This window comes from Lepus europaeus, chromosome 10 (assembly GCF_033115175.1).
Source record: "Lepus europaeus isolate LE1 chromosome 10, mLepTim1.pri, whole genome shotgun sequence".
Lineage (NCBI taxonomy): Eukaryota > Metazoa > Chordata > Mammalia > Lagomorpha > Leporidae > Lepus > Lepus europaeus.
In genome coordinates, this window is record NC_084836.1 from 108,021,418 (window position 1) to 108,044,942 (window position 23,525).

Below are 23,525 nucleotides of genomic sequence, written 5' to 3' on the forward strand. Positions count from 1 at the left end.
TATTCCAATCTGTCCAGGGTGCCCAGCACCCATGGGGCATGTGTCGAGCAGCCTGCCAGGCCCTTGGTAGGGGCAGGCCTCTGTGTGTTCTGCCAGGAACCCCTATGCAGGTCTTCATGCAGAAAACCAGCCCAGCTCCAATAATTCCAGGAAGTCCTCAAATCCCTTTAGCCCACACTGTTGCTACTGCACCAGTGTGCTCTCCTGCCCCAGGAAGCTCTGTCCTGGGCTGAGGAAGGGCCCTGAAGACCTCAGGACCATAGCTATGGCCACAGTGTGGCTGGCACATCAGCTTCCATCCTCCCCCACCCCTTCTCCCACTTTCCTCTCACTCTACACTTGGCTGGGGAGAAGAAACAGGCACATAGGTCAGTGCATTAGGCTTATCAACAGATACTTTAGCTGGTAACGGAAAAGCTATGGTCCACGATTCAAACTGCTGTAACGAGCGAGGCAGGAGGGTGGTAGCAACTGGAGAGAACGGAAGCATGCAGTGCTGATCCCGGGGGCGGGCCGGCTCTGGGACAGAAGGGAACAGTGGGTCCTGCGCTGTGGGCACCCAAGGCCAGGCCAGCCTGGCTGAACTGGGGCTGCTCAGAACTCACAGCGGAGATCTCTTCAGAGTTACTGCTTCCTTGAGGAAGGCAAAGGGGGCAGCTGGGGCTGCGGCCGTGGCCCTGAGAGGGCTAAAAGCCCCTGCTCAGTGGGGGAAGGTGAGGGGCACCTGTGGCCCCAGCACTTCCCAGAGAACAGACACAGGGCATTTTCAGAGATGACGCACAGGATAATGTACTACTGTGCTGACCAAAGTTTCTATGTAATGAAAGTGTTTGTAATCTGATGTTTTATTAAATGTATATAGGCGGATGTATATGTTAAAAACTTGATTCTATGAATATAAAATCTGAATGATTTTATCCACTGGAAGGCAAAGGAAAGGTCCTACATTGTGGGAGGAAGAACTGACGAGAACCCCACTTCCTCCACTGGCGTGGTGGCGGGCAGGGCGAGGGCAGTGGCGGCGGGCTGTGGCTGCTGCGCGGCCTGCAGAGGCTCTCCTGGTGCCTGGTGGCCAGGAACAGCATGTGGAGCAGTCGGGCTTGGCTCTTCCTGTGGCAGGCAGCATCCAGACCGGCCCGTCCTTCACAGTGATCCGATCAGATTCAGTCTGTTTCTGAGGAGAGAGCACACGTCTGTCATCCACAGCAGCTGCCACTCGCACAGCCCCCAGGGCAGCCTGGTGCTCACCGTGCCAGGGTGGCATCGCCGGCTCTGGACACCTTAATTCCGTGTGCAATGCCTTCCTGCCAGCTGCTCCCCCACTCTCCAGCTGGAGGGAGTGTGCAGAGGAGTTTGTGGCTTAAGGACAGGATGCTGGCTAAATCTGGCAAGGCCTCCAGACACCCTGAGGGACCAGTGCCAAACCCCAACCTAGCAGCTGGAGCAGCAGCTTGGCCTCTCCAGGGCCACTAACCCCTGCTCCCACTGCTGCCACCTCCAGAGTCCTGTCCTGAAACGCCTCCTCCTGCCCACTGGCTCTCCAGAACACTGTTCTAAGATGACGGCAGCCAGGTCTCATTTTTGATAAGTATTCTGACGATGTCTTACAACCCTGAAGTCAGTGAGGCTGACCGGACCAGTCCATCGTCTGCAGCAGGAACTCAAGGACCTGGGCCATCCTCTGCTGATGCCCAGGTGCATTAGCAGGGGGCTGGATCGGAAGCAGTCAAGACTTGAACCAGCACTCGGATTTGGGATGTGGGTACCCCAAATGGTGGCTTAACCTGCTGTGCCACAATGCCCATCCCAAAATTTTAAATTCTGATATAGTGTGAATGCTTTAGGTTTTGTTTTTGTTGCTATATTGAAGAAATCATGGCCTAATCCAAGGTCTATGTTTTCTTCTAATTATTTTGTAGTTTTGCCTCTTTTGTCCAGGACCTTGATCCGCTTTGAATAACTTTTTATATATGGTTAAAAATGAGGGCCAACTTCATCCTTTCATATGGGGATATCCAATTTTACCAGCTCCTTTTGTTGAAAAGATTGTCTTTTTCCCCACTAAATGGTCTTTGCTCTCATGTTGAAAATCAACTGACCATCATGTGAGGCTTTGGGGCACTTAATTCTTTCCATTGATCTAAATGTCTCTCCTTATGCCACTGCCAGACTGTTTTGATTATTGTACCTTTGTAGTAAACTCTGAGGTCAAGAAATCAGTGGGTATCCTCCAATCTTGTTCCTTTTTCTCAGTTTGCTTCAGCTATATAGGGGTCCCTGTCAATTTTAGGACAGCGTTTCTATTCCTGCACAAATACCATTGATTCTGGCGTGTCTGACAGTGAGTCTGGAGACCACTCTGATGGCACTGGCATCCTAGTCATTTCAGGTCTTCCTTCCCGTGAACATGTGACATCTTCCCATTTAGTCAGATCATTTTTTTTGTTTTGTTTTGTTTTTTTTGTGAGCAATGTTTTGTGGTTTTCAGTGTATACACATCTTTTACCTCCTTGGCTAAATTTATTCCTAAGCATTTTTTAAGGATTAATTTTATATATTTAAAATGTAGAGTGATGAGGGGAGTGGGGAGATCTTCCATCTTCCAGTTCACGGCCTAACATATGGTTTATCTAGAGCACATTCCATACATACTTGAAAAGAATGTATTGTGTTGTTGGGTGGGGTGTATTGTTAGGTCTAATTGGTTTATAGTGTCATTCAAGTCCTTCTGTTTCCTTATTGATTTTTTGTCTTTTTCTTTTTTAAAAGATTTATTATTTTTCTTTTTTTCTTTTTTTTTTTTTTTTAACTTAAAAGCCAGTTAAAGAGTCAGAGAGAGAGAGAGATCATCCATCCATTGGTTCACTCCTCAAATGGCCACAGCTGCTGGAGCAAGGTCAGGCCAAAGCCCGGAACCAGGAACCCCAACTGGGTCTCCCACTTGGATAGCAGGGGCCCAAGTACTTGAGCCATCTTGTGCTGCTTTCCCGGGTGCCTTACCTGGATTGGAAGCAACACCCATATGGGATGCTGGTACTGCAGGCAACAGCTTACCCTGCTGTACAACACCAGCCCCAATGTGTGTTGGACATTTAATCAATATAAAATATCCTTCGTTGTTCTTACAACTCTTGTTGGCTTAAAGTCCAAGTTGTTTAAGAATAATATGGCAACTCCAGCTGTCTTTTGGTTGGTAGTTAATGGAATACCTTTTTTCATCTTTTTGCTTTCAACCTCTTCATGTCCTTATCTCTAGGCAGCATAGGTGGATCCTATGTTTACAAATCCAATGTGACTATCTTTTTTTTAAAGTTATTTACTTATTTGAGACACAGAGTTATAGATAAGAGAGGGGGAGAGACAGAGAGATCTTCCATCTACTGGTTCACTTCCTAAATGCCTGCAGTGGCCAGAGCTGGGCTGATCCAAAGCCAGGAGCCAGGAGCCTCTTCCAGGTCTCCAACATGGATGCAAAGGCCCAAGTACTTGGACCATCTTCCACTGCTTTCCCAGGTGCATTAGCAGGGAGCTGGATTGGAAGTGGAGCAGCTGGGGCTCAAACTGGTGCCCATGTGAGATGCCAACACTGCAAGTGGAGGCATAACCTTCTGCGCCACAGTGCTGGCTCCTCTGGTAAGTTTTTTATTTCTATAATTGTAATTTTCAGCTCTAGAATTTGTTTGGTTCCTTTATATATATTATATTATAAATATACCTTTATATATATTTTAATTAAATTTTTTTTACTTTATTTGAAAGGCAGAAAGATAAAGACAAAAAGAGAGAGAGAGAGAGAGAGATCTTCCATTGTTGGTTCACTCCCCAAATGCCCACAAGAGCCAGGGGTGGGCCAGACTGAAGCCAGGAGCCCAGAACTTAATCCAGGTCTCTCAGATGGTATGAACCCAAGTACTTGGCACATCATGTGCTGCCTTGCAGGGTGCTCATCAGATGGAAGCTGGATCAGAAGCAGAAATACTCAAAACAAGTACGCCGATATGGGATGCCGGCATTCTAAGCAGTGTCTTAACCACTGCACGAGATGCTATTCTCTTTTATATAATTTCTCTATCTATATTAATAGTCTCAATTTGTGCATAGGTTTCCTGATTTCCTTTAGTTTTTTTGCCCATGATTTTCTTCAGCTTATTGAACATATTTAACAGTTGATTTAATGTCTTTGACTAATAATTCCAATGTCTGGACTTCTTCAAGGATTATGTCTGTGAAAATTTTTTTCCTGTGAATGGACGATACTTTCCTATTTCTTTGTATGTTGTAATTTTTTGTTGAGAAGTGGACATTCCGAGTATTAGGATGTGGTAACTGGAAACCTAATTCTCATGCTTCGGGGCTTGCTGATTTGTCTGCTCGTTGAGGGTTGGAACCATCTGTTTGTGACTTTTCCAAACTCTTTGCAAAGTGTATATTCCTTGTGGTGTGCAGTCACTGAAGTTTCTATTCTTTTGTCTCTGTGGTCAGCCAGTAACAAAAACTTCTTTAAATGTTGCCAAAGGGGTGGGTGAGGTGGTGGAGAAAAAGGGTATGTCTCCACCCTTGTGGCAAGGAAGTTCCTTCATCCCAAAGGGGCTGAAACAGTCCCAGCCCCTGTGTGACTCCTCAGTGATCGAATACAGTGATCAGCAATCTAAACACAAAACCCTGACTTTTGTTTCCCAGAAGGTCAATGTTGTTATTGAGCACCCTGACACCAACAGGCTACGCCATGAGCCTGGGCCATGGGCACTGCAGCTGCTCGCTGCAGCACGGGGGAGAGGAATGTTGCCACGTGAAACACAAAAATTCACCAAAATAAAGAAGCCTCTCCATCTAGTCTCCTCCGGATGTTACAAGCATTCAATTAGACTCCAGAGTTCCAAGAATAGTTGCTTCAGACAGTAACTGTCAGTTCAACAGTGGCTTTGGTGGAGGAATGGATTCTTGGTGCTTCCTACTCTCTTGTCTTCTGTGCCATGCCACTTTCCCAGCTCAGCTTTTGAAACAAACTCATCCAGACATCCTCACATCTCTCGTGCATGATACCCTGCCAACCATTAATCCCAAGAAGTGTAGAACTGAGTGCAAGACAAGGACACTTGGATCAGTTTGGACAAAGCCCGCCAGGTCTAAGAGAGACAACGTGCTCTGCCCTGAAACAGCATCAAACCTTCCACAGGACTCCTCCCTCCGATGCTGCTCTGGCTGCAGGAGGTGCCACCAGCCACTTTGGGAAGCAGCTAGTGAGCTTGGGGCCTGGAAGAGGGGTGTCTTCCCCCGCACTTGCCTCAGTGAAAACACAGCCAGAGTTGGGTGAGCCAGCAAAAGGCCAAATAGTGACTTCAGGCTCTACCAGGAGTTTGCCGTCTCTGCTTTGCAGAGCTGAGTTTTGTCTTAGTACATAAGAACGAAAAGAATAGGTTTTCTGCAAATGCTAAACAGATGGAAAACACGGCTCCAAATTATGGCAGGCTTGCAAGTCTCCCTTTCCTTAACTAAGTGAGGAATTAATGGCATAACCATGTCTCAAAATGGTGGTGTTCAAATGAATTTAAGTATTCAGAGAAACATATTTTGTCTTTTTTAGAGACTTTAAGTAGAAAGAAATGAGGGGCAGAGGAGCTGGGATTTGTCAGGCCCAAACCAATCAACAATGACATTCACTATAAATGGAAACCATGACACACCACCCAGGAAACACTATGGGATCCCTGAGGGGCGGAACACCCTGCTTGGCCCTGGGCTGAGGTGAAATACAAAGCTCCACCCTGAAGCGGCTCAGGACAAAATCCCCAGGGACCGCTGCTCAGTCCCACTGATGCTTTCAGGGTGTTAACCACAGCCAGCTTAACAGGCAGGGCTGCCATGTGGAGTCCCCAATGCCTACAGCTTCTGCAATGCTCCTCCCTGTTGGCTCTCAACCGAGCTTCTGGCTGCCCCATCTCGGGGCCTCTCCTGAGCAGACAAACACTGAGGGGTGGCGAGAGAAGGGAGAAGCTGGGAACCCAGAGACCAAAGACCCAGGAAATCGACACCTGACAATGTGACTTTCCTGTGGCTCCAAAATTGTGTCATGAATAATCTAACTTTTAACTACGAAAACACCATGATCTAGAGAAACTGAGGGACACAATTTAAGCTTTTGATTCTATAAATAGCTAAGAACTTTTGATTCTATGAATATCTAAGTATGTATCGATGTACATCTAAGAGCGAGCATGATTTTCCTTTGTAGTGAAAAATTACCAAGAACAAGAGAAACACAGACTAGGACTTTCATACCAGGACAAAGAGCACTTCATGTACTTTAGAATAATTAAGGGCTCGCTTTCCTCTTGTCATCAATATCTGTTGAATTCCCCTGATGCCCTTTCACTCTCTGGCACCCAGGGGCTGTGGAGCCGCCTAAGATGACCTGAATCACTCTCCCATTGCTAAGAAATAGCTGGAAAAACTTGCATCTCTTTAGGCACACCAAGTTCTTTCCTCTGCACAGGCTTTACAAAAACAAGAACTGAAACAAAACTCCACTTCTCACCCCTTTATCAAACAACGCTCCCATGGCGCCTGCTGCCAAGTATCCCCAAAGCAGCCACGCGGCTTTCCTCCTGCTTGGTACCTGTTCTCTGCAACAAACACAGTGCCCATCTGTGAATGTGCCCTCCTCTCCCCCACAGACGACTGCCAGGGCTCCCATGGACTCCTTACCGAGCTGAGGTCCGGCCTGGGGACTCGACGTCTCAAAGGGCTCTGAGCTGGCCTCAGGGGCACTGGTCTCCCACGACTCACTGTTTTCAGATACTTCCGAATAGGTGTCGCCAACCCCTTTGTGAACGGCCGCAGGCTCGCCAGCACCAGGGCCCTGGTCCTCACTGCCTGTATCCACTACAGCCCGGGTCTCCTCGCCCATCTTCTCGGCAAACCACTGCTTAACCTGCTGGCAGCTCATCTGGGTCTTGTCACAGAGGCTCTGCAGGTCCTCCTCGTACAGCATCTTGTGTGTCACGTAGTAGTCCTGTAGCAGCTCACGGTTGCCGGGGGCAATGACCAGCAGCCCTGGTGGGAAGTTGCCCCGCTTGTAGTCTTCGTACCACTTGAGCTGGCCATTCTTCAGGGCATACCTGCTGTCCCCGAACCAGCGCACCACCTCAGGCCGTGGCAGACCTGTCTGGGCCATGATGGAGTCGTAGTCCTGGTTGCTTGGCCACTGTGTCTGGACAAAGAGCTGCCGCAGCAAGTGCCGCTGCTGGGCCGTCTTCTTGTAGCTCACTCTGCCGGGGGGCTGCTCTGCCAGCTTGTTGGAGCCATCATCCTCGGGCTCACAGGCACCCAGCCCTGGAAGCTCACTCTTGCCATTGGCTTCTGTGACCCGCAGGTTCTTGAGGTTGATTTTGATGGGACTGACTTTGCGCTCTGCTGAGATGTGGCTGCCGGGCACTTCCGCGGAGCCGTCTTCGCCAAGGACCCGCAGCTCACTGGCCAGCTCCTCTTCTCCACCCTCCTCCTCCGCAGCCTCCTCTTCCTCCTGACAGGCAGTCTCATCCGTCTTCTTGGTCTCCTCGGCATTCACTTTTTTCCGTCTTTCCGAAAACCAGCTATCGATTTCTCTTCGAGTCATTTTGGTTTCAGTTCTCAGGCGGTCCAGTTCCTCATCAAGAGGAAGGGGGTTTTGTGCAAAACTGCTCTCCAGGGCTCTGAGCTGCTCGGGGGCTCGCTCCTTGTATTTGGTTGGTGTGAAGTCAGGAGTCTGGTGCCAGGACTGTCGCTTGGCGGCAGGGTGGCTCGCTAGTGTGGCTGCCATGGGGATGCAGGTCACCTCTGAGGCCTTGGCCGACGGGGAGAAGGGCACCTCTGGCACAGAGTCAATGATGATAGAACCTGGCTCTCCAGGCATCATGGCTCTGGAGCCCTTCAGGTTCCGGCAGTGGTATCTCCGATCACTGAACCATTTCCGTACCTCCCTGGTACTGAGGCCGGTCACCTTGGTCAGATGCTCAACTTCACTCTGCCCAGGGAACTGGTTCCGACAGAAGCTCCCTTTCAGAGCTGACAGCTGTTCATGAGATTTCTTATTTTTGTAGATGTTAGCATCCAGGAAGGCTTGGGAAGTTATGCTGGGGCATGCCGTGAGGAGCGTCTGGGCCGCATTGACCACCTTCACAGCTGAGGCTGTATTTGAGCACACAGTGTTAATGGGTGCCACAGCTGGCTGCTTAGGGACAGATGTAACAGACAGGGGGAGAGATGAGTTTGGGGCTTGCAGCCCATTGGCCATCAGTGGCTGAGTGACCAGAAGTCCCCCTGCTGTGCCCTCGGGCTGCCCCACCACATGGCCTGGGAGAGCAGCCTGGATGAGATGCTGGACGTTGCCTGCACTGGCGACCAAAGGGGTGTTTAGGACTGTGATTGTGGGCTGAGGTACAGACTGGATCACTGTATTGAACATCTTCTTCCGGGCATCCTCAATCTCCTCGGGAGACCAGCTGATACCTTGTTTCAGCCTCTGGGCTGTGAACCAGATCTTGAGCTGTTCTTCTGGATACTTGGTCACCACAGTCAAATAGCAGAGCTCAGCTTTGGTGGGGTAGGGGAACTTGTGGAAGGAGTTCTTCAGGAAGCTGTTGGAGTCCATGGCCGCATTGTACGTTGGAATGCTGCTCAGGGGAATCATCACTTTGGGAAGGGCCTTGGATGTGGGCAGGGGCTGGTGGGCGTGATGCTGAGCATGCACTGGGGGCTGCTGCTGGAGGGAGAGGAACTGTGCTATACCAGCTGGCAACACTGGCACTGTGCCTATCAGGGGCCCATTGGTGGCATGTGGGGGCTTAGTGGAGCTGGAAGATGCCTGGCTGACAGGAGTCGCTCCATTGACAAAGGAGTGGTCGCCCTCTTTCACCTCTGTTTCTCCAGCTAACGGCTTTGGCAAGGCCTCACCCACAGGTTGGCTAGGGATGTTCTCCTTGAGTGTATGAATTTTTTTGGCTTCAGCTTTACCTTTCATTATCTTCATGATTGGAGTTTTGGTAATAATGATTTCAGCCTGTCCATCAGTCCCTTCGGCACTGGGCTCACCTGCTAGGTCAGAAGTGCCTGTGCCCTCGGGGACACTCTGCTCCACGACCACATGATTGTCTGGCTTGGCCACACTCCACACAAAGCTGGCTTCCCCCAAGTGAGACTTGGCGTTGTGCAGGGAAAGTCCCTCAGGGGTTTTTGCCAAAAAACTGCACTCAGTGCATACAAAAGTTGGGTCTTTGTTGAAGTCTGTGTGCTCTGAGTTCATATGTCCCACAAATTGGGCCACATCCTGGGATCTGAAGTCACAGTATTTACAGGAGTATAAATAGCCATCCAAAGTGCTCCGATGCCCATTGGCCAGTGCAGGGCCGTCAGGACCTGAGTTCTGGGCTGCCTCGCTGCTGGCAGCAGGTGTTTCTGGAGGCAGATCCTGCTGGGGTCCATCAGGCCCGGCCTCAGCAGGCTGGGTCTCCACGCTGGCGTCCTGCAGCACCACCGTCTTCACTGGGATCATGCAAGGGGTGGTGGATTTCCTCTTGCTGGCCATGGTGACAGTCACTCTGGGTGATCAGCAGGTGAGAGCTTGTCCCATCAAGGGCCTCACGGTACAAGTTCCAGCTACTTCATGAGGACCCAAGAAACAGTCAGAGGGCAGCTTTTTCAGTTGTTTGCAGAAAACAGGTTTACTTTATTAAACCTAAGGAGGAAGAGAAAATAAATGATTGAGATCTCTTAAGCTCTGTTCGCATACATGTATTTCCCAGTCACCCAGTCGTACTTCACTGCTTGTCTTCCACCATGCAGATCATTTCACAAGAAGTTCATCAGCAACTTGGATGTGCAGTCTGAGTGCAGAGCCCTCAGCCACTAACAAAGTGCCCTGCTAGCATGACTTGGGGATGTTCCAATGCCACTTGATAAGACTTAAGCCATATTTTATTTATTTTTTCCCCATCTAACCCTGCATTAAGTAACTCAGATTAAAAACCGAAAATGAAAACACCCTCTCTCGGACTGCCAAATTAATTCTGACTGTGCCAGAGTGAGAACAAACGATCCCAGTGTAATTCTTGTTTAAACGTTTGGGCCAAGAAGGATTTTTCTTTTCTTAGCCTTCCCACACATGAGAACAAGATGATGCTTCTGTCTCGCCCATGCCAGGCTCAGAAGCCGACTGGCAGGGTGGCAGGACGACTGGCTGCTGTCAAGGCCGGCCTCCCTCTGTGGCCTTTCCCTGCCTCTGGCCCTACTGCACTTTTCTAGGCCCCCAGAAAAGGATAAGTGCACAATTACTGGCTGGACACTGTCACTCAGATGAAGCCAGAAGTCAGAGGGTCATGGGATCCCCAGACCCAGTGTGTGGCCCAGCAAGCTATACTTCTCCTTGGGTCCAGCATCTTAAAGAGGGGGCCCACCTTGGGGTGCACAGGCTATGCATGACCTTCTTTTGTTCTTGTTTACTTTAAATTTTTCTTCCAGTGTCTTTAATTGTTCCTTGAAAAGAAAAAAACTATTAAATCTTTTCTTTGTTTAAAATTTGTGTCAAAGGCTGGCTGATTTACTTTTATGCAAACTGATTGTAATGACAACAATTTCATAAGATATCATGATAAAAGTGTTTCTGTGATCCTTGCTATTGAAATGCTACCATAATCATCATCACCTTTCTTGATACCAAACTCTCATGCTGTAATGACTAAAATAATAGTAATTCTAATAATGAAATCAAACTATCATCAGTTCATCAGTGCTTGGATTTAATATAAAAATGTAGAGAAAATTAAAATCTCTATTCAAATTCTTAGCAAACAAATGCAGCTACCTTTTATTTGTTTATAAACCAAATCCTGATGATCATGATGACAATAAAAATAATTACTACTGGGGCAAGCATTTGGCTAGTGGTAAAGTACTGTTTGAGCAAATAACCCAGTTTAAAAATGGGCAAAGGATTTCAACAGACATTTCTCCAAAAAATGATATACAAGTGGTGAATAAAAAAGTGCTCAGTGGAGTGAGTAGCAGTTAAGTTACCAACTGGGATGCCCCCATCCCATATCAGGGTTAGTAGGTTTGAGTCTCAGCAATGCTTTTTTTTTTTTTTTTTGACAGAGCTATAGACAGTGAGAGAGAGAGACAGAGAGAAAGGTCTTCCTTCTGTTGGTTCACTCCCCAAATGGCTGTCATGGCCAGTGCTGCACCAATCCGAAGCCAGGAGCCAGGTGCTTCCTTCTGGTCTCCCATGCAGGTGCAGGGGCCCAAGGACTTGGGCCATCCTCCACTGCCCTCCTGGGCCACAGCAGAGAGCTGGACTGGAAGAGTAGCAAAAGGGACTAGAACCCGGTGCCCATATGGGATGCTGGCGCCGCAGGTGGAGGATTAACAAAGTGCGCCACAGCACCGGACCCATTAGCTATGCTTTTGATTCTAGCTTCTTGCTAATGTGCCTCCTGAGAGACAGAGGCAACAGCTCAAATCCTTGAGTCCCTGCTACCATATGAGAGACCTGGATTGAGTTCTAGGCTCCCTGCTTTGGCTTGGCCAACCCTTGGCTATTGCAGACATTTGGGGAGTGAGCCAGTGGGTGAGAGTTCTGTCTCTCTGATTCTCAAGTAAAATAATAACTACTTTTTAAAAAACATGTTCTTTTATTATCTTTGTCTGGTTTTAGAACCATGGTAATGCTGTCTTCATAAGATAAGTTTGGAAGTATCGCCTCCTCTTCATTTTTTCTGGAAGAATTTCAGAAGCACTGGTGTCATTTCTTTAAATATTGGGTAGAGTACTGGTAGTCCTAGCCAGAGCAATTAGGCAAGGAGAAGAAATAACGGGGATCCAAACTGAAAGGGAGGAAGTCAAACTGTCACTGTTTGCAGATGACATGATCTTATGCATAGGAAATTCCAAAGACTCCACAAAGAAGCTGTTAGAACTAATAAATAAATTTGCCAAATACAAAGTCAACATACAAAAAATCAGTAACATTATATGCCAACAGTAAATCAACTGAAAAAGAAATAAAACAATCCTGGGGTTGGTACTGTGACATAACTGGTAAAGCTGCCGCCTGCAGTGACGGCATGCCATGTGGGTGCCAGTTCGAGTCCTGGCTGTTCCATCCAGCTCTATGCTATGGCCTGGGAAAGCAGTGGAAGATGGCTCAAGTCCTTGGACCCCTGCACCCATGTGGGAGACCCGGAAGAAGCTCCTGGCTTCGGATCAGCCTAGCTCTGGTCACTGTGGCTATTTGAGGAGTGAACCAGTGGATGGAAGACACACCTCTCTCTCTTTCTCCTCCCTCTCTCTGCCTCTCAGTAACTCTGTGTTTCAAATAAATAAATAAATCTTAAAAAAAAAAAAGAAAACAATTCCATTTCCATTAGCTACAAAAATACCTAAAAATAAACTTAGGAGGTGAACAATCTCTACAATGAAAACTATGAATCACTGATAAATGAAACTGAAGAATAAAGAAATGAAAACATATCCTGTGTTCATGGTTAGAAGAATCAATGTCGGCCGGCGCCGTGGCTTAACAGGCTAATCCTCTGACTTGCGGCGCAGGCACCCCGGGTTCTAGTCCCAGTCGGGGGCCGGATTCTGTCCCGGTTGCCCCTCTTCCAGGCCAGCTCTCTGCTGTGGCCAGGGAGTGCAGTGGAGGATGGCCCAAGTCCTTGGGCCCTGCACCCCATGGGAAACCAGGAGAAGCACCTGGCTCCTGGCTTCGGATCAGCACGATGCGCCGGCCGCAGCGGCCATTGGAGGATGAACCAACGGCAAAGGAAGACCTTTCTCTCTGTATCTCTCTCTCACTGACCACTCTGTCTGTCAAAAAAAACAAAACAAAACAAAACAATTTACAGATACAATGCAATGACTATCAAAATTCAAAGGATATTTCTCAGAGAAATCAGAAAAACACTGATAAAATTTGTATAGAACCACAATAGACCCTAAATGACCAAAGAAATCATGAGCAAAAAGAACAAAGCAGGAGGTGTAACACTATCTGACTTTAAAACATACTATATAACTAAAGTAATTAAAACAGCACAGTGTTGGCATAAAAACAAATCCATAGACAAATTGAACAGCTTAAACCCATGCATCTACACCAACTGATCTTTGACAAAGATGCTAAGAACACACACTGGAGAAAGCATAGTTTTTTTCAATAAATGGTGGATATGCTTATACAAAAAATGAAACCAGATCCATCTCTTGTACACAAGTTATTATCTTTGCCACAGCCAAAAATAACCAATTAGAGAAATAGAAAGGGAAAAAAATCCCATTTACATTAATAACCAAAGCTGGAAAAGACCTCAGAATAAACTTTATAAGTGCAAAAGCTATAGCAGTAACTACAAAGCTCTAATAAGAACAAAAAGAAGACCCAAGTAAATGGTGCACCATAGCATCTCCCTGGAAGTGAAGACCTGGAACTGGAGATATGTGTGTTCTCTCCAGGTTAACCTCTAAATTTAGTGAACTATAATCAAAATCAAAATGTCACCAGGTAGAACAAGTACTATAAGATGTTATTGAGAAAATCTAAGTGTTAAGCATATGGATATCTATCATAAGATTCTTTCAATTCTGCAGGATATTTGAAAGTTTTTATTCAAAAAATTGAGGGGAATACCACTAGGATTTTTTTGTGTGTGTGTGTGTGTGTGTGTAATTTGAGAAGCTGAATCTTAACTTCTTTGAGAAAAAAAAAAATACAAATACCTTTAACATTTTTGAAACAGAACAATGAAGAGGAACTTGTTTTACCAGGTATCAAATATATATTTTTTTTCTTTTTTTTTTCTTTTTTTTTTTTTTTTTTGACAGGCAGAGTGGATAGAGAGAGAGACAGAGAGAAAGGTCTTCCTTTTTGCCGTTGGTTCACCCTCCAATGGCCGCTGCAGCCGGTGCATCTCACTGATCCGAAGCCAGGAGCCAGGTGCTTCTCCTGGTCTCCCATGCGGGTGCAGGGCCCAAGGACTTGGGCCATCCTCCACTGCCTTCCAGGGCCATAGCAGAGAGCTGGCCTGGAAGAGGGGCAACCGGGATAGAATCCGGCACCCCGACCGGGACTAGAACCCGGTGTGCCGGTGCCACAAGGCGGAGGATTAGCCTGTTAAGCCACGGCGCCGGCCCAAATATATTTCTTTAAAGATTTATTTATTTATTTGAAATTCAGAGTTACATACAGAGAGAAGGAGATGCAGAGAGAGAGAGAGAGAGAGAGAGAGAGAGAGAGAGAGAGAGGTTTTCCATCCAATGGTTTACTCCCCAATTGGCCACAATGGCCAGAGCTGCACTGATCTGAAGCCAAGAGTCTCTTCTGGGTCTCCCACGCAGGTGCAGGGGCCCAAGGACTTAGGCCATCTTCCACTGCTTTCCCAAGCCATAGCAGAGAGCTGGATCAGAAGAGGAGCTGCCACGACTCAAACCGGCACCCATATGGGATGCTAGCACTGCAGGTGACGGCTTTACCAACTACACCACAGCTCCAGCCCCAGTGGCTGGTTCTGTAAACCACTGTCACAGCCTTCAAATGAAATCAGGAGATCTCACCTAAAGAACCTTTTGAATCATATCACACACAAGTGGATCAATTTGTACTCATGGTGTCACCACCATGCTAGAAAGGCAGGTTTAGTTGCTCATGCAAGAAAACAAGCTCCTCAAATCAGGACACTTTGTTGCATGTCAGCCTGTCAGGAACCTGTCTGCCTTTGCCTGCCTTCAGAATGAAGGAAGTTCTAGGCATCTTTGGGAGCGTTAAACACCAGAGGACTTGCTCTAAACCACTGCTCCTTGGGCTTTCTTCTGTAAAAATTGGTACTAAGAGCACAATCTTCCTTTTTCATATAGAAACAAAGGGCCTTCTTTTTAAAAGATTTATTTATTTATTTATTTGAAAGGCAGAGTTACAGAGAGAGGAGGACAGAGAAAGAAATCTTCCTTCCACTGATTATCTCCCCAAAATGTCGCAACAGACAGGGCTGGGCCAGGTCACAGCCAGGAGCCTCCTCCAGATCTCCCACAAGGGTGCAGGGGCCCAAGTACCGGGGCCATCCTTCTCTCCTTTCACAGGCCATTGACAGGGAGCTGGATCAGAAGTCAAGCCTTTGGGACATGAACTGGTGCTCATATGGCATGCCAACATCACAGGTGGTGGCTTAACCTGCCATGCCACAATACCATCCTCACAAAGGGGCTTCTTCATGCCAGAATGCTTCCTTCTCAACCAAGTAATTGAAATGATGTCCTCAAAAAATGGGCATTTATTTCTTTCTGTACTGCACTTATATATTCAACAACTAAAGTAAACTCAATATATCTATACAAGAAATAAAGAACAGAGTAACAACTACAGAGAAGTTATCCTCTGTTATCAGAAAAAATTGAGTTTATAGAAGCATACTGAGACAAAGAGATTTCATTACTTTGTCTTAGAGGTTAGTCCTGGAATTGGCAGTGTCACTTTTAACACACTTTGCGGGTCAAAATGAGTTACAGTCCAGTACAACGAGGAGTGGAATCAGACTCCACAAAAGGTCCATCCAGTGAGGAAGGGAATAGGTGACAGCCATTTTCTGGAGTCCACCTAACACAAGTAGGCATTAAGTGACATTAAGGGATTACTGTTAACATTGTTATATGTGATCATGGTATTTTGGTTATGTTTTTTAAAAAGTCCCAATTAATTAGTGCTATACACTGAAGTATTTATGGGAATAACCCATTATAGGGGACTTACTAGAAAAACAAAAGAAAGCAAAAAAATATAACCATCAGAAAAAATGGGGGCTAGGAAATAATAAAAGAAGAAATAAATTTGACCATGAATTGACAATTGTCCAAGTTGGACTGGGCTACATATTGTTCATTTTCTCTACTTTTGTGTATATTTAACATTTTTATAATAAAAAACCTAGACTGTTATATAAAAGAAAGCTTTAAATTTGTATTTTTAAAGAGCATTTTGTCTTAAATGTTTCTCTCTTTCCTTCCTTTGGAAAACATTGACTTTGGCTCCATCACCAAATTCAGCCACCCACCTTCCCACTGCCTAAGCCAACCCTAAATAAATCGACCGGCTTTCTGGGAGGTTTCCAGGACCAAACAGAAAACCAAACTCTTTTCAATCCCATCACTCAAAGTGTGTCATGGCCCACGAAGCACTTTCACATCCTTCTCAAGCCATCCTCACATCTTCCTGGGTTGGTATTGTTGCCCCTTGTGCCATCTCAGCACCAAGGAGCTGCAGGGCAGGAATGGGCGGTGACAGGACCAGTTACACAGTGAATTCCTGCACTGCCAGAGATCCTGACTCTATGGCCTATGCCCTCTGCCAGGCCACATTCACTCTGCACACTAACTAAACCATAAATTCCTTACCTTTATTTTTACATTGCATTCTTATAGAGGGCTTGAAGATTTTACAAAGTGAATTATTCTACTGTTGCTACTTTTTTTTAATTAAAAAGGCTTGACAGGGCTATTGTGACCTTTAATATTCATAACATTTTACACTATCAGAAGAGGAGTTGTATTATTTACTCTTTTGTATGAATACAGAACTGTGTTACAGTGGGGCTGAGTGATTAGACCAGGGTTCGTTAGTAGGAATCTATAACAAACAGAGCGCAAGGGAAACCATCCCTCCTGAGGAATGTGTGTGGGCAGGACCTTGGCAGTCTAGTGGATCTGCTGGTTGGAGTAGATTTCTGCTGAAAACAAAGGAGTTACAAAGAATGCAAGTCTGTTTCCAATCCCAAATCCTCCAGTGTCAAAGCAATATCAAGGCCACAGTTGGCCTACTTTTGCCCTCCTGATACTAAGTGGTCATAATACTTTCTGCATTTAGTAATCACCATTCAGCTGAGGGCTCAGGGCTAGCGCACTCTACTTGTTTCCCCCTCTAACAATTCTCCTTTTTGTCAAGTCACCAACAGAAATAGCCTGCTCCAATCAGATGTTATCACTTCTAAAGTGAGCACTAATTTATTCTTTCTCAAGCTTGGAAAGGTGTTTAAGATATAAATACAGAGGTCCTAGAATTAAAAGGGCTCTAGAGGCCTTATATTCAATGACCCACCTTTCTAAGAAATCCCTTACAAATATCACTTCCAGGTGGTTAGGATGGTCTCTACTTGAATATCCCGAGACAGGAGGCTCAGACCTAAAGATACTGAAAAGATGTTTGAAAAATGGGTTCTTTTTAAGATTTATTTTACTTGAAAGATATAGTTACAGAAAGAGGTAGAGACAGAGAGAGAAGAAGGGTCTTCCATCCACTGATTCACTCCCTAAATGGCTGCAACGGCCAGAGCAAGCCAATCTGAAACCAGGAGCTACTTCCAGGTCTCTCACATGGGTGCAGGGGCCCAAACACTTGGGCCATCTTCCACTGCTTTCCCAGGCCATAAGCAGGGAGCTGGATTGGCAGTGGAGCAGCCAGGACTTGAACCGACGCTCATATGGGATGCTGGTGCCGCAGGCAGAGGCTTAACCTACTATGCCACAGTGCTGGCCCTCCAAGTTTTTTTGAGGAAAACACCTGGAAGAATGGTGCTGCCATCAACCAAGAAAGCTTTGAATCTAATAAGCTTTGTGCAAAAAGCAAAAGCAAATATCTACTAAGATCAGGGACTCTCTTCCTAGGGGAAAAGCTGGATTCATCTGGTTTGGACACAAGTGTTTCAGAGAATTAAAGGGTCAGACTGCTAATGAGCAGGCAGGCTGTGCAATGCCAATATTTCCAAAGAAAAAACTCTGGCCTCTGCCAAAACCTACCCAAACCCACAGAGAAACTACAGAAAGTAGAGGGCTGGGAGAAACCCAGATACTGTAGAGCTAAATGGTCAGAACTTTCAGCTTTGAAAGTGTGAGATGGCTCCTCCAAATTTAAACATAATGAACTGGATCCAAACTTTAGTTCCAAGTATAAAAGTAAATTAATTTAGGGCAGCAATTAAGATGCTACATCCCATGTTGGAGTACCTGGTTTGATTTCTGGTTCCTGCTCCCGACTCCAGCTTCCTGCTAATGGAGACCCTGGGAAACAGCAGTGATGGCTCAGGTGACTGGGTTCCTGTCAGCCACTTGGGAAACCTCAACAGTGTTCCCGGCTCCTGGATTCAGTCCAGCCTCAGCTGTTGCAGGCATGTGGGCAGTGAGCCAGAGGATGGGAGTTTCTCCCTCTACCTCTCAAATGAATAAATAAAACCTTTTATTAAATTACTTTATTAACTTTAAAACTAAAAAACTTAAAGAGTAATATAAATGGTTTGTTTTGAATGTGGCTTTGCTTCTGAAATTACATTTGTTTAGTTTTGAGTTTTTCCAAAGTGGGACAGATAGTTTACAGGCCAAATAGTTTACATGCTGGTGAGCTTGCTTGAGTCTCTCAAAAACACTTTTAAAACAGAATTCCCGGCCGGCGCCGCGGCTCACTAGGCTAATCCTCCGCCTTGCGGCGCCGGCACACCGGGTTCTAGTCCCGGTCGGGGCACCGATCCTGTCCCGGTTGCCCCTCTTCCAGGCCAGCTCTCTGCTGTGGCCAGGGAGTGCAGTGGAGGATGGCCCAAGTCCTTGGGCCCTGCACCCCATGGGAGACCAGGAGAAGCACCTGGCTCCTGCCATCGGATCAGCGCGGTGCGCTGGCCGCAGCGCGCCTACCGCGGCGGCCATTGGAGGGTGAACCAACGGCAAAAGGAAGACCTTTCTCTCTGTCTCTCTCTCTCACTGTCCACTCTGCCTGTAAAAAAACAAAACAAAACAAAACAAAACAAACCCAGAATTCCCGGGATCACCCCTGTGGATACAATGTTCCTCCTCCCTCCTGTAGGCTGAGCAGTCTGCATTTAAGACTTTCTTCAATGACCTCACTACAAGGACCAGCAACATCTTACACAAAAAAAAGATACTTGATTTCATCCAAAGTAAAAGAAATACCCACTCAATACTTTGATTCTCTTTACTTATTTTGGAAAAGCTTGAAACATTTCATTACATGCTAAGTTGGCAAAGGTCTGCACAAACAAGGACTCACACTGCTGTGGGCATGAGAATTGGTAAAACATTTACTGAGAACTACTTAACAGCAACAAAATTATAAATACTGCTTTCCTTTAATTCAGCATTGCTGCCTCCTGGAATGTACCTTGCATATACACCACACATGCACTAAATAATACATGGATAAAATATCAATAATATGGATAACATAACAACTATCTGGGCCAGTGCTGTGGTGCAGTAGACTAAGCCTCTGCCTGGGACGCCTGCATCCCCTGTAAATATCGGTTTGAGTCCCAGCTGCTCCACTTCTGATCCAGCTCCCTGGAAGACGGCCCAAGTCCTTGGGCCCCTGTACCTGCATAGGAGACCCAGAAGAAACTCCAGGATCCTGGCTTTGATTGGCTGAGCTCTGGCAGTTTTAGCCATTTGGGGAATGGACCAGTGGATGGAAGACAAATCTCTCTCTGTCTCTCCCTCTCTCCTGTCTATAGCTCTGCTTCTCAAATAAATAAATCTTAAAAAAAAAAAAAATAAGAACTGTCAACACTGTAAGAACAAAGAATTGGAAATAACCCAATTGCCCACCAACTGGAGACAATCAAATTAATTTCTGCCTATCTATACAATGGAAAAGTATGCACTTGTCAAAAAGAATGAGGAGAGGCCTGCATTGTGGCATAGTAGGCTAAGTCTCCGCCTGCAGCACCGGCATCCCATATGGGTGGCAGTTTGAGTCCTGACTGCACCACTTTCAGAGTTAGACAGTGGGGGAGGTGGGGAGGGAGAGAGAGAGAGAGTTATAGACAGTGAGAGACAGACAGAGAAAGGTCTTCCTTTTCCGTTGGTTCACCCCCCAAATGGCTGCCACAGCTGGCGTGCTGCACCGATCCGAAGCCAGGAGCCAGGAGCCTCCTCCTGGTCTCCCATGCGGGTGCAGGGTCCAAGGGCTTGGGCCATCCTCCACTGCCCTCCTGGGCCACAGCAGAGAGCTGGACTGGAAGAGGAGCAACCAGGACTAGTACCCAGCGCCCCAACCGGGACTAGAACCCAGGGTGCCGGCACTGCAGGCAGAGGATTAGCCAAGTGAGCCATGGCGCCGGCCTGACTGTTCCATTTTCGATCCAGCTCCTTGCTAATGTGCCAGGAAAGCAGCAAAGGATTGCCCAAGTCCTTGGGCCCCTACAACCACATGGGAAACTGGGAAGAAGCTCCAGGCTTCGGCTTGGACCCACCCCACCATTGCAGCCATCTGGGGAGTAAATCAGCGGATGGAAGATCTCTGTCTCTCCCGCTCTCTCTGTAACTCTGCCTTTCAAATAAATAAATCTTGAAGAAGAAGAGTAAGAAGATCTGGCTGATCATGTAGAGTTCCTTTACCTTTTAAATATGTTACTTACTTGGAAGGCAGAGAGTGAGAGAGAGATCTTCCATCCACTGATTCACTCCCTATATGGCTACAACAGCCCAGGTTTGGGCCAACAGAGAGCCAGGAGCCAGGAACTCCATCTGGGTCTCCCAGGTTGATGGCTAGGGCCCAGGTACTTTGGACCACCTTCTGCTACCTTTCCAGGAACATTAGCAGGGAGCTGGATGAGAAGTGCAGAGTAGCCAGGGTTCAAATCAGCACTCCTATGTGGAATGTTGATGTCCCAAGAAGTGGCAGCTTAATCTGTGGCACCAAAATTCCCACCCTAAACTTCTTTTTAAAAATAAGTCATTTTTAAAAGTTAATAAATAAAAGTTGTAAGTGGGCTTTGGTTTAACTTATTCAGTGGTATACATGGGCACTTCACCTATAAATATAATACCTACAAGTAAAAATATTCAGTTTGTCTCCTAGCTTAAAGCTATCATTCTAAAACAATTCAGACATACCCAATATGGAAGAATGACCTCTTTTCCATTTAAAAATTACTATAAGTGACCTGTCATGCAGTATTCATTTGAGTATCTCCATGGCCTGGGAGCTCATTATCACTGTGACAACTCATTATAAAGTTCCTTTCTTACTTGGACCTGTTTCCTTGATTTTAGCTCAGTCTTCAGGACATAGGATAAGTTAACTCTTTTTACTATACAATGAAGTCAACTCTCTTCTCTATATATCACCCATTCACACAACTGATGATAATCATTTCACCCTTTAGTATCCACCTCTGCAGAGTAACCACCCTGAATTCATTCCACATTCTTCACTGCCATACATTTCTTTAAAAAATTATTTTTGTTTATTTGAAAGGCAGAGATCTTCTACCCTCTAGTTCACTCTCCAAATGCCCACAACAGATGAGGCTGAGCCATGCTGATGCCAGGAGCTTGGAATTCAATCCAGGTCTCCCAAGTGAGTAGCGGGGACTCAACTGCTTGGGCTATTATCTGCTGCCTCCCAGAGTGTGCAGTAACAGGAAGCTGGAATTGGAAGCAAAGCTGGGACTTAGAACCAGGCATTCTGACATGAGATCCAGGCCTCTGGAGTAGCACCTTAACTGCTTTGCCAAACGCCGACTCCTCTACTGACCTACTCTTTGAATACATTCTAGTCTGTCCATGTCTCTCTCAAAATGTGACTATCAGAACTGAATGAAGCATTCAACATGTAGCCCAACCAGAAGAGAACGAAATGGAAGCAGTGTTTTCATTATTCGACTACCACTATGGATACCATCAGAAATCTATCTAGGTACACAAAGTATTTTTGTATTTTTGCATCTGACTTATTTCATTTAACATAATGCCCTCAAGTCTCATCTGTGTTGTTGTACATGTTGGAATAACATTCCATTGTATGCATATTTCACATGTCTTTATCTACTTCTCCACTGATGGACACTCATGTTGTTTCTGTCTCTTGGCTATTGTAATGTCACAATAAACATGGGTACAAATACATATTTGAGACTGTTTTTGATTCTTCTGGGTACATGCAGTTTTTTCTTGTTTAAGCTCTCCACACTCCTGTGAGCTGGATGAGCAGCAGCAGACACAGGGGTATGGATATGTACCTTCATTTTTTTGTCCTTGTCACCAAATTATTCCTATCAATTTTCCCCCAGTCTTTTCTGATGCCTTCACAGTTCCTCTATTTTTCACTGAATTCACCAGGTCAAATTTCAAATTCATCACTTGTCAAAAGGAAATAAAGTTATTAAACCTTCCCTTTTCCCTCTCTGCTGGAAAAGCTCTCGCTCCCTCACCCAGAGCAGAGTGCCTAGCCCTGAGCAGAGTGAAGCTGCAGGAGCCCAGGGCCTAGTCCCCTGGAAGAGTAAAGGGCTGTGGCTCTGCCTCAGTGGGCCCAGGACCATTTCAATAATGTTGACTTTATGAATCATGTTTTGAATGCAGCTAGTATTTTATCAGGAAGTTATGTTTCTCTTGACAGGTGAGATTAAATACTATTCATTAGTTTGCTTAGCCTTATGATTTGTAGCCAGGATATTTCTATGTAAATCTACTTCCAATCTTATGATGCCTAACTAATGGGATTAACTGGATTTGATAAACAAGGATCCACATTTGCACAGAACTCTTCAGGATCAGAGTCACTTTCACATCGTCCTGGGAGGCAACAGACAGAGGTGCTGAGATGGAGCAGACACTGGGGGAACACACGTTGAGGGTTCTTGGCTCCATCTTTGAGGAAGCATAGAGCACTGCGGTGACCCAGGGAAGGAGGCAGAGGCCTCAGCTTCTGAGCCTTCTCTAGGATGTAAAGAAGTAAAAGTAATCACCAATCACAAATGAGTGGCTGGCACAGGTGCATGAATACACTCACAAACTCATAGTGATCCATTCAGCAGTGTTGGCAGTCAGTTCACTTCTGTTTTGTAAAAGAGTGAACATTTATTTCATTACTGTGAGATTTCAGGAGCCTAAATACAAAGTTTCTTAGAACTTCTCTTGATGTTATATATTGAAAACTGATATGCGTTGCCTGCCATCACATATTTGGTAAAAGTTGTATTTGTTCAAGTTTAACAAAAGGGCTGCTTAGTATTATGTATTGGTTTGTTGCTGCTGTTTCTATGATAACCTTGGATGATAAAATGTCATCTGACTTTACTTAAAACATCACTTAACTCTCATAAAAAGTAGAAAATGTCCCCTTAATCAGGCCTCTCCCATCCTCCCTCCTCTGCAACCCCTCCAGCCACCCATTCTCCCACTTGTTCAACCTCCTTGCTCAGTCAGTTTTTGGTGCATTGCCAACTCCATTCTCTTGTCCATTCTTCCCAAACTACTTGCCCCAAGGTCACCAGTTAAGTGGCTCTTTGGACTCCTTGGCAGCTTTTATGGAATCGCAAAGCCATTCAAGACTCAGAGGTTACGACCCACACCTCTGCAATCTCTCCACAAGACAGCAAATTCATCCTGCCCAGGACATGGTCGCCTCCTGTAGCCAAGTCACTTTCAAATCTCTCTTGTTAACTCTACCCCATCTGCCAAGCTTTAAATCTATCACCTCCCAATTACCCTTGGTCACTGTAAGT

General features: G+C 46.0%; 1 protein-coding gene across 3 annotated transcripts in view; it reads right to left on the bottom strand.

Moving 5' to 3' along the window:
• Window positions 1-1,031: 1,031 nt before the first annotated feature.
• Window positions 1,032-23,525, bottom strand: part of ZHX3 (zinc fingers and homeoboxes 3) — a 120,835-nt gene continuing 98,341 nt past the window's right edge. For all 3 annotated transcript variants that reach the window (XM_062204209.1, XM_062204210.1, XM_062204208.1), the window contains 2 exons: window positions 6,706-9,712; window positions 1,032-1,174 (listed from right to left, as the gene is read on the bottom strand). In XM_062204209.1, the coding sequence (XP_062060193.1) occupies window positions 1,164-1,174; window positions 6,706-9,562 (2,868 nt within the window). In that variant the 5' untranslated portion in view covers window positions 9,563-9,712 and the 3' untranslated portion in view covers window positions 1,032-1,163. The remainder of the gene's footprint in view (window positions 1,175-6,705; window positions 9,713-23,525) is intronic.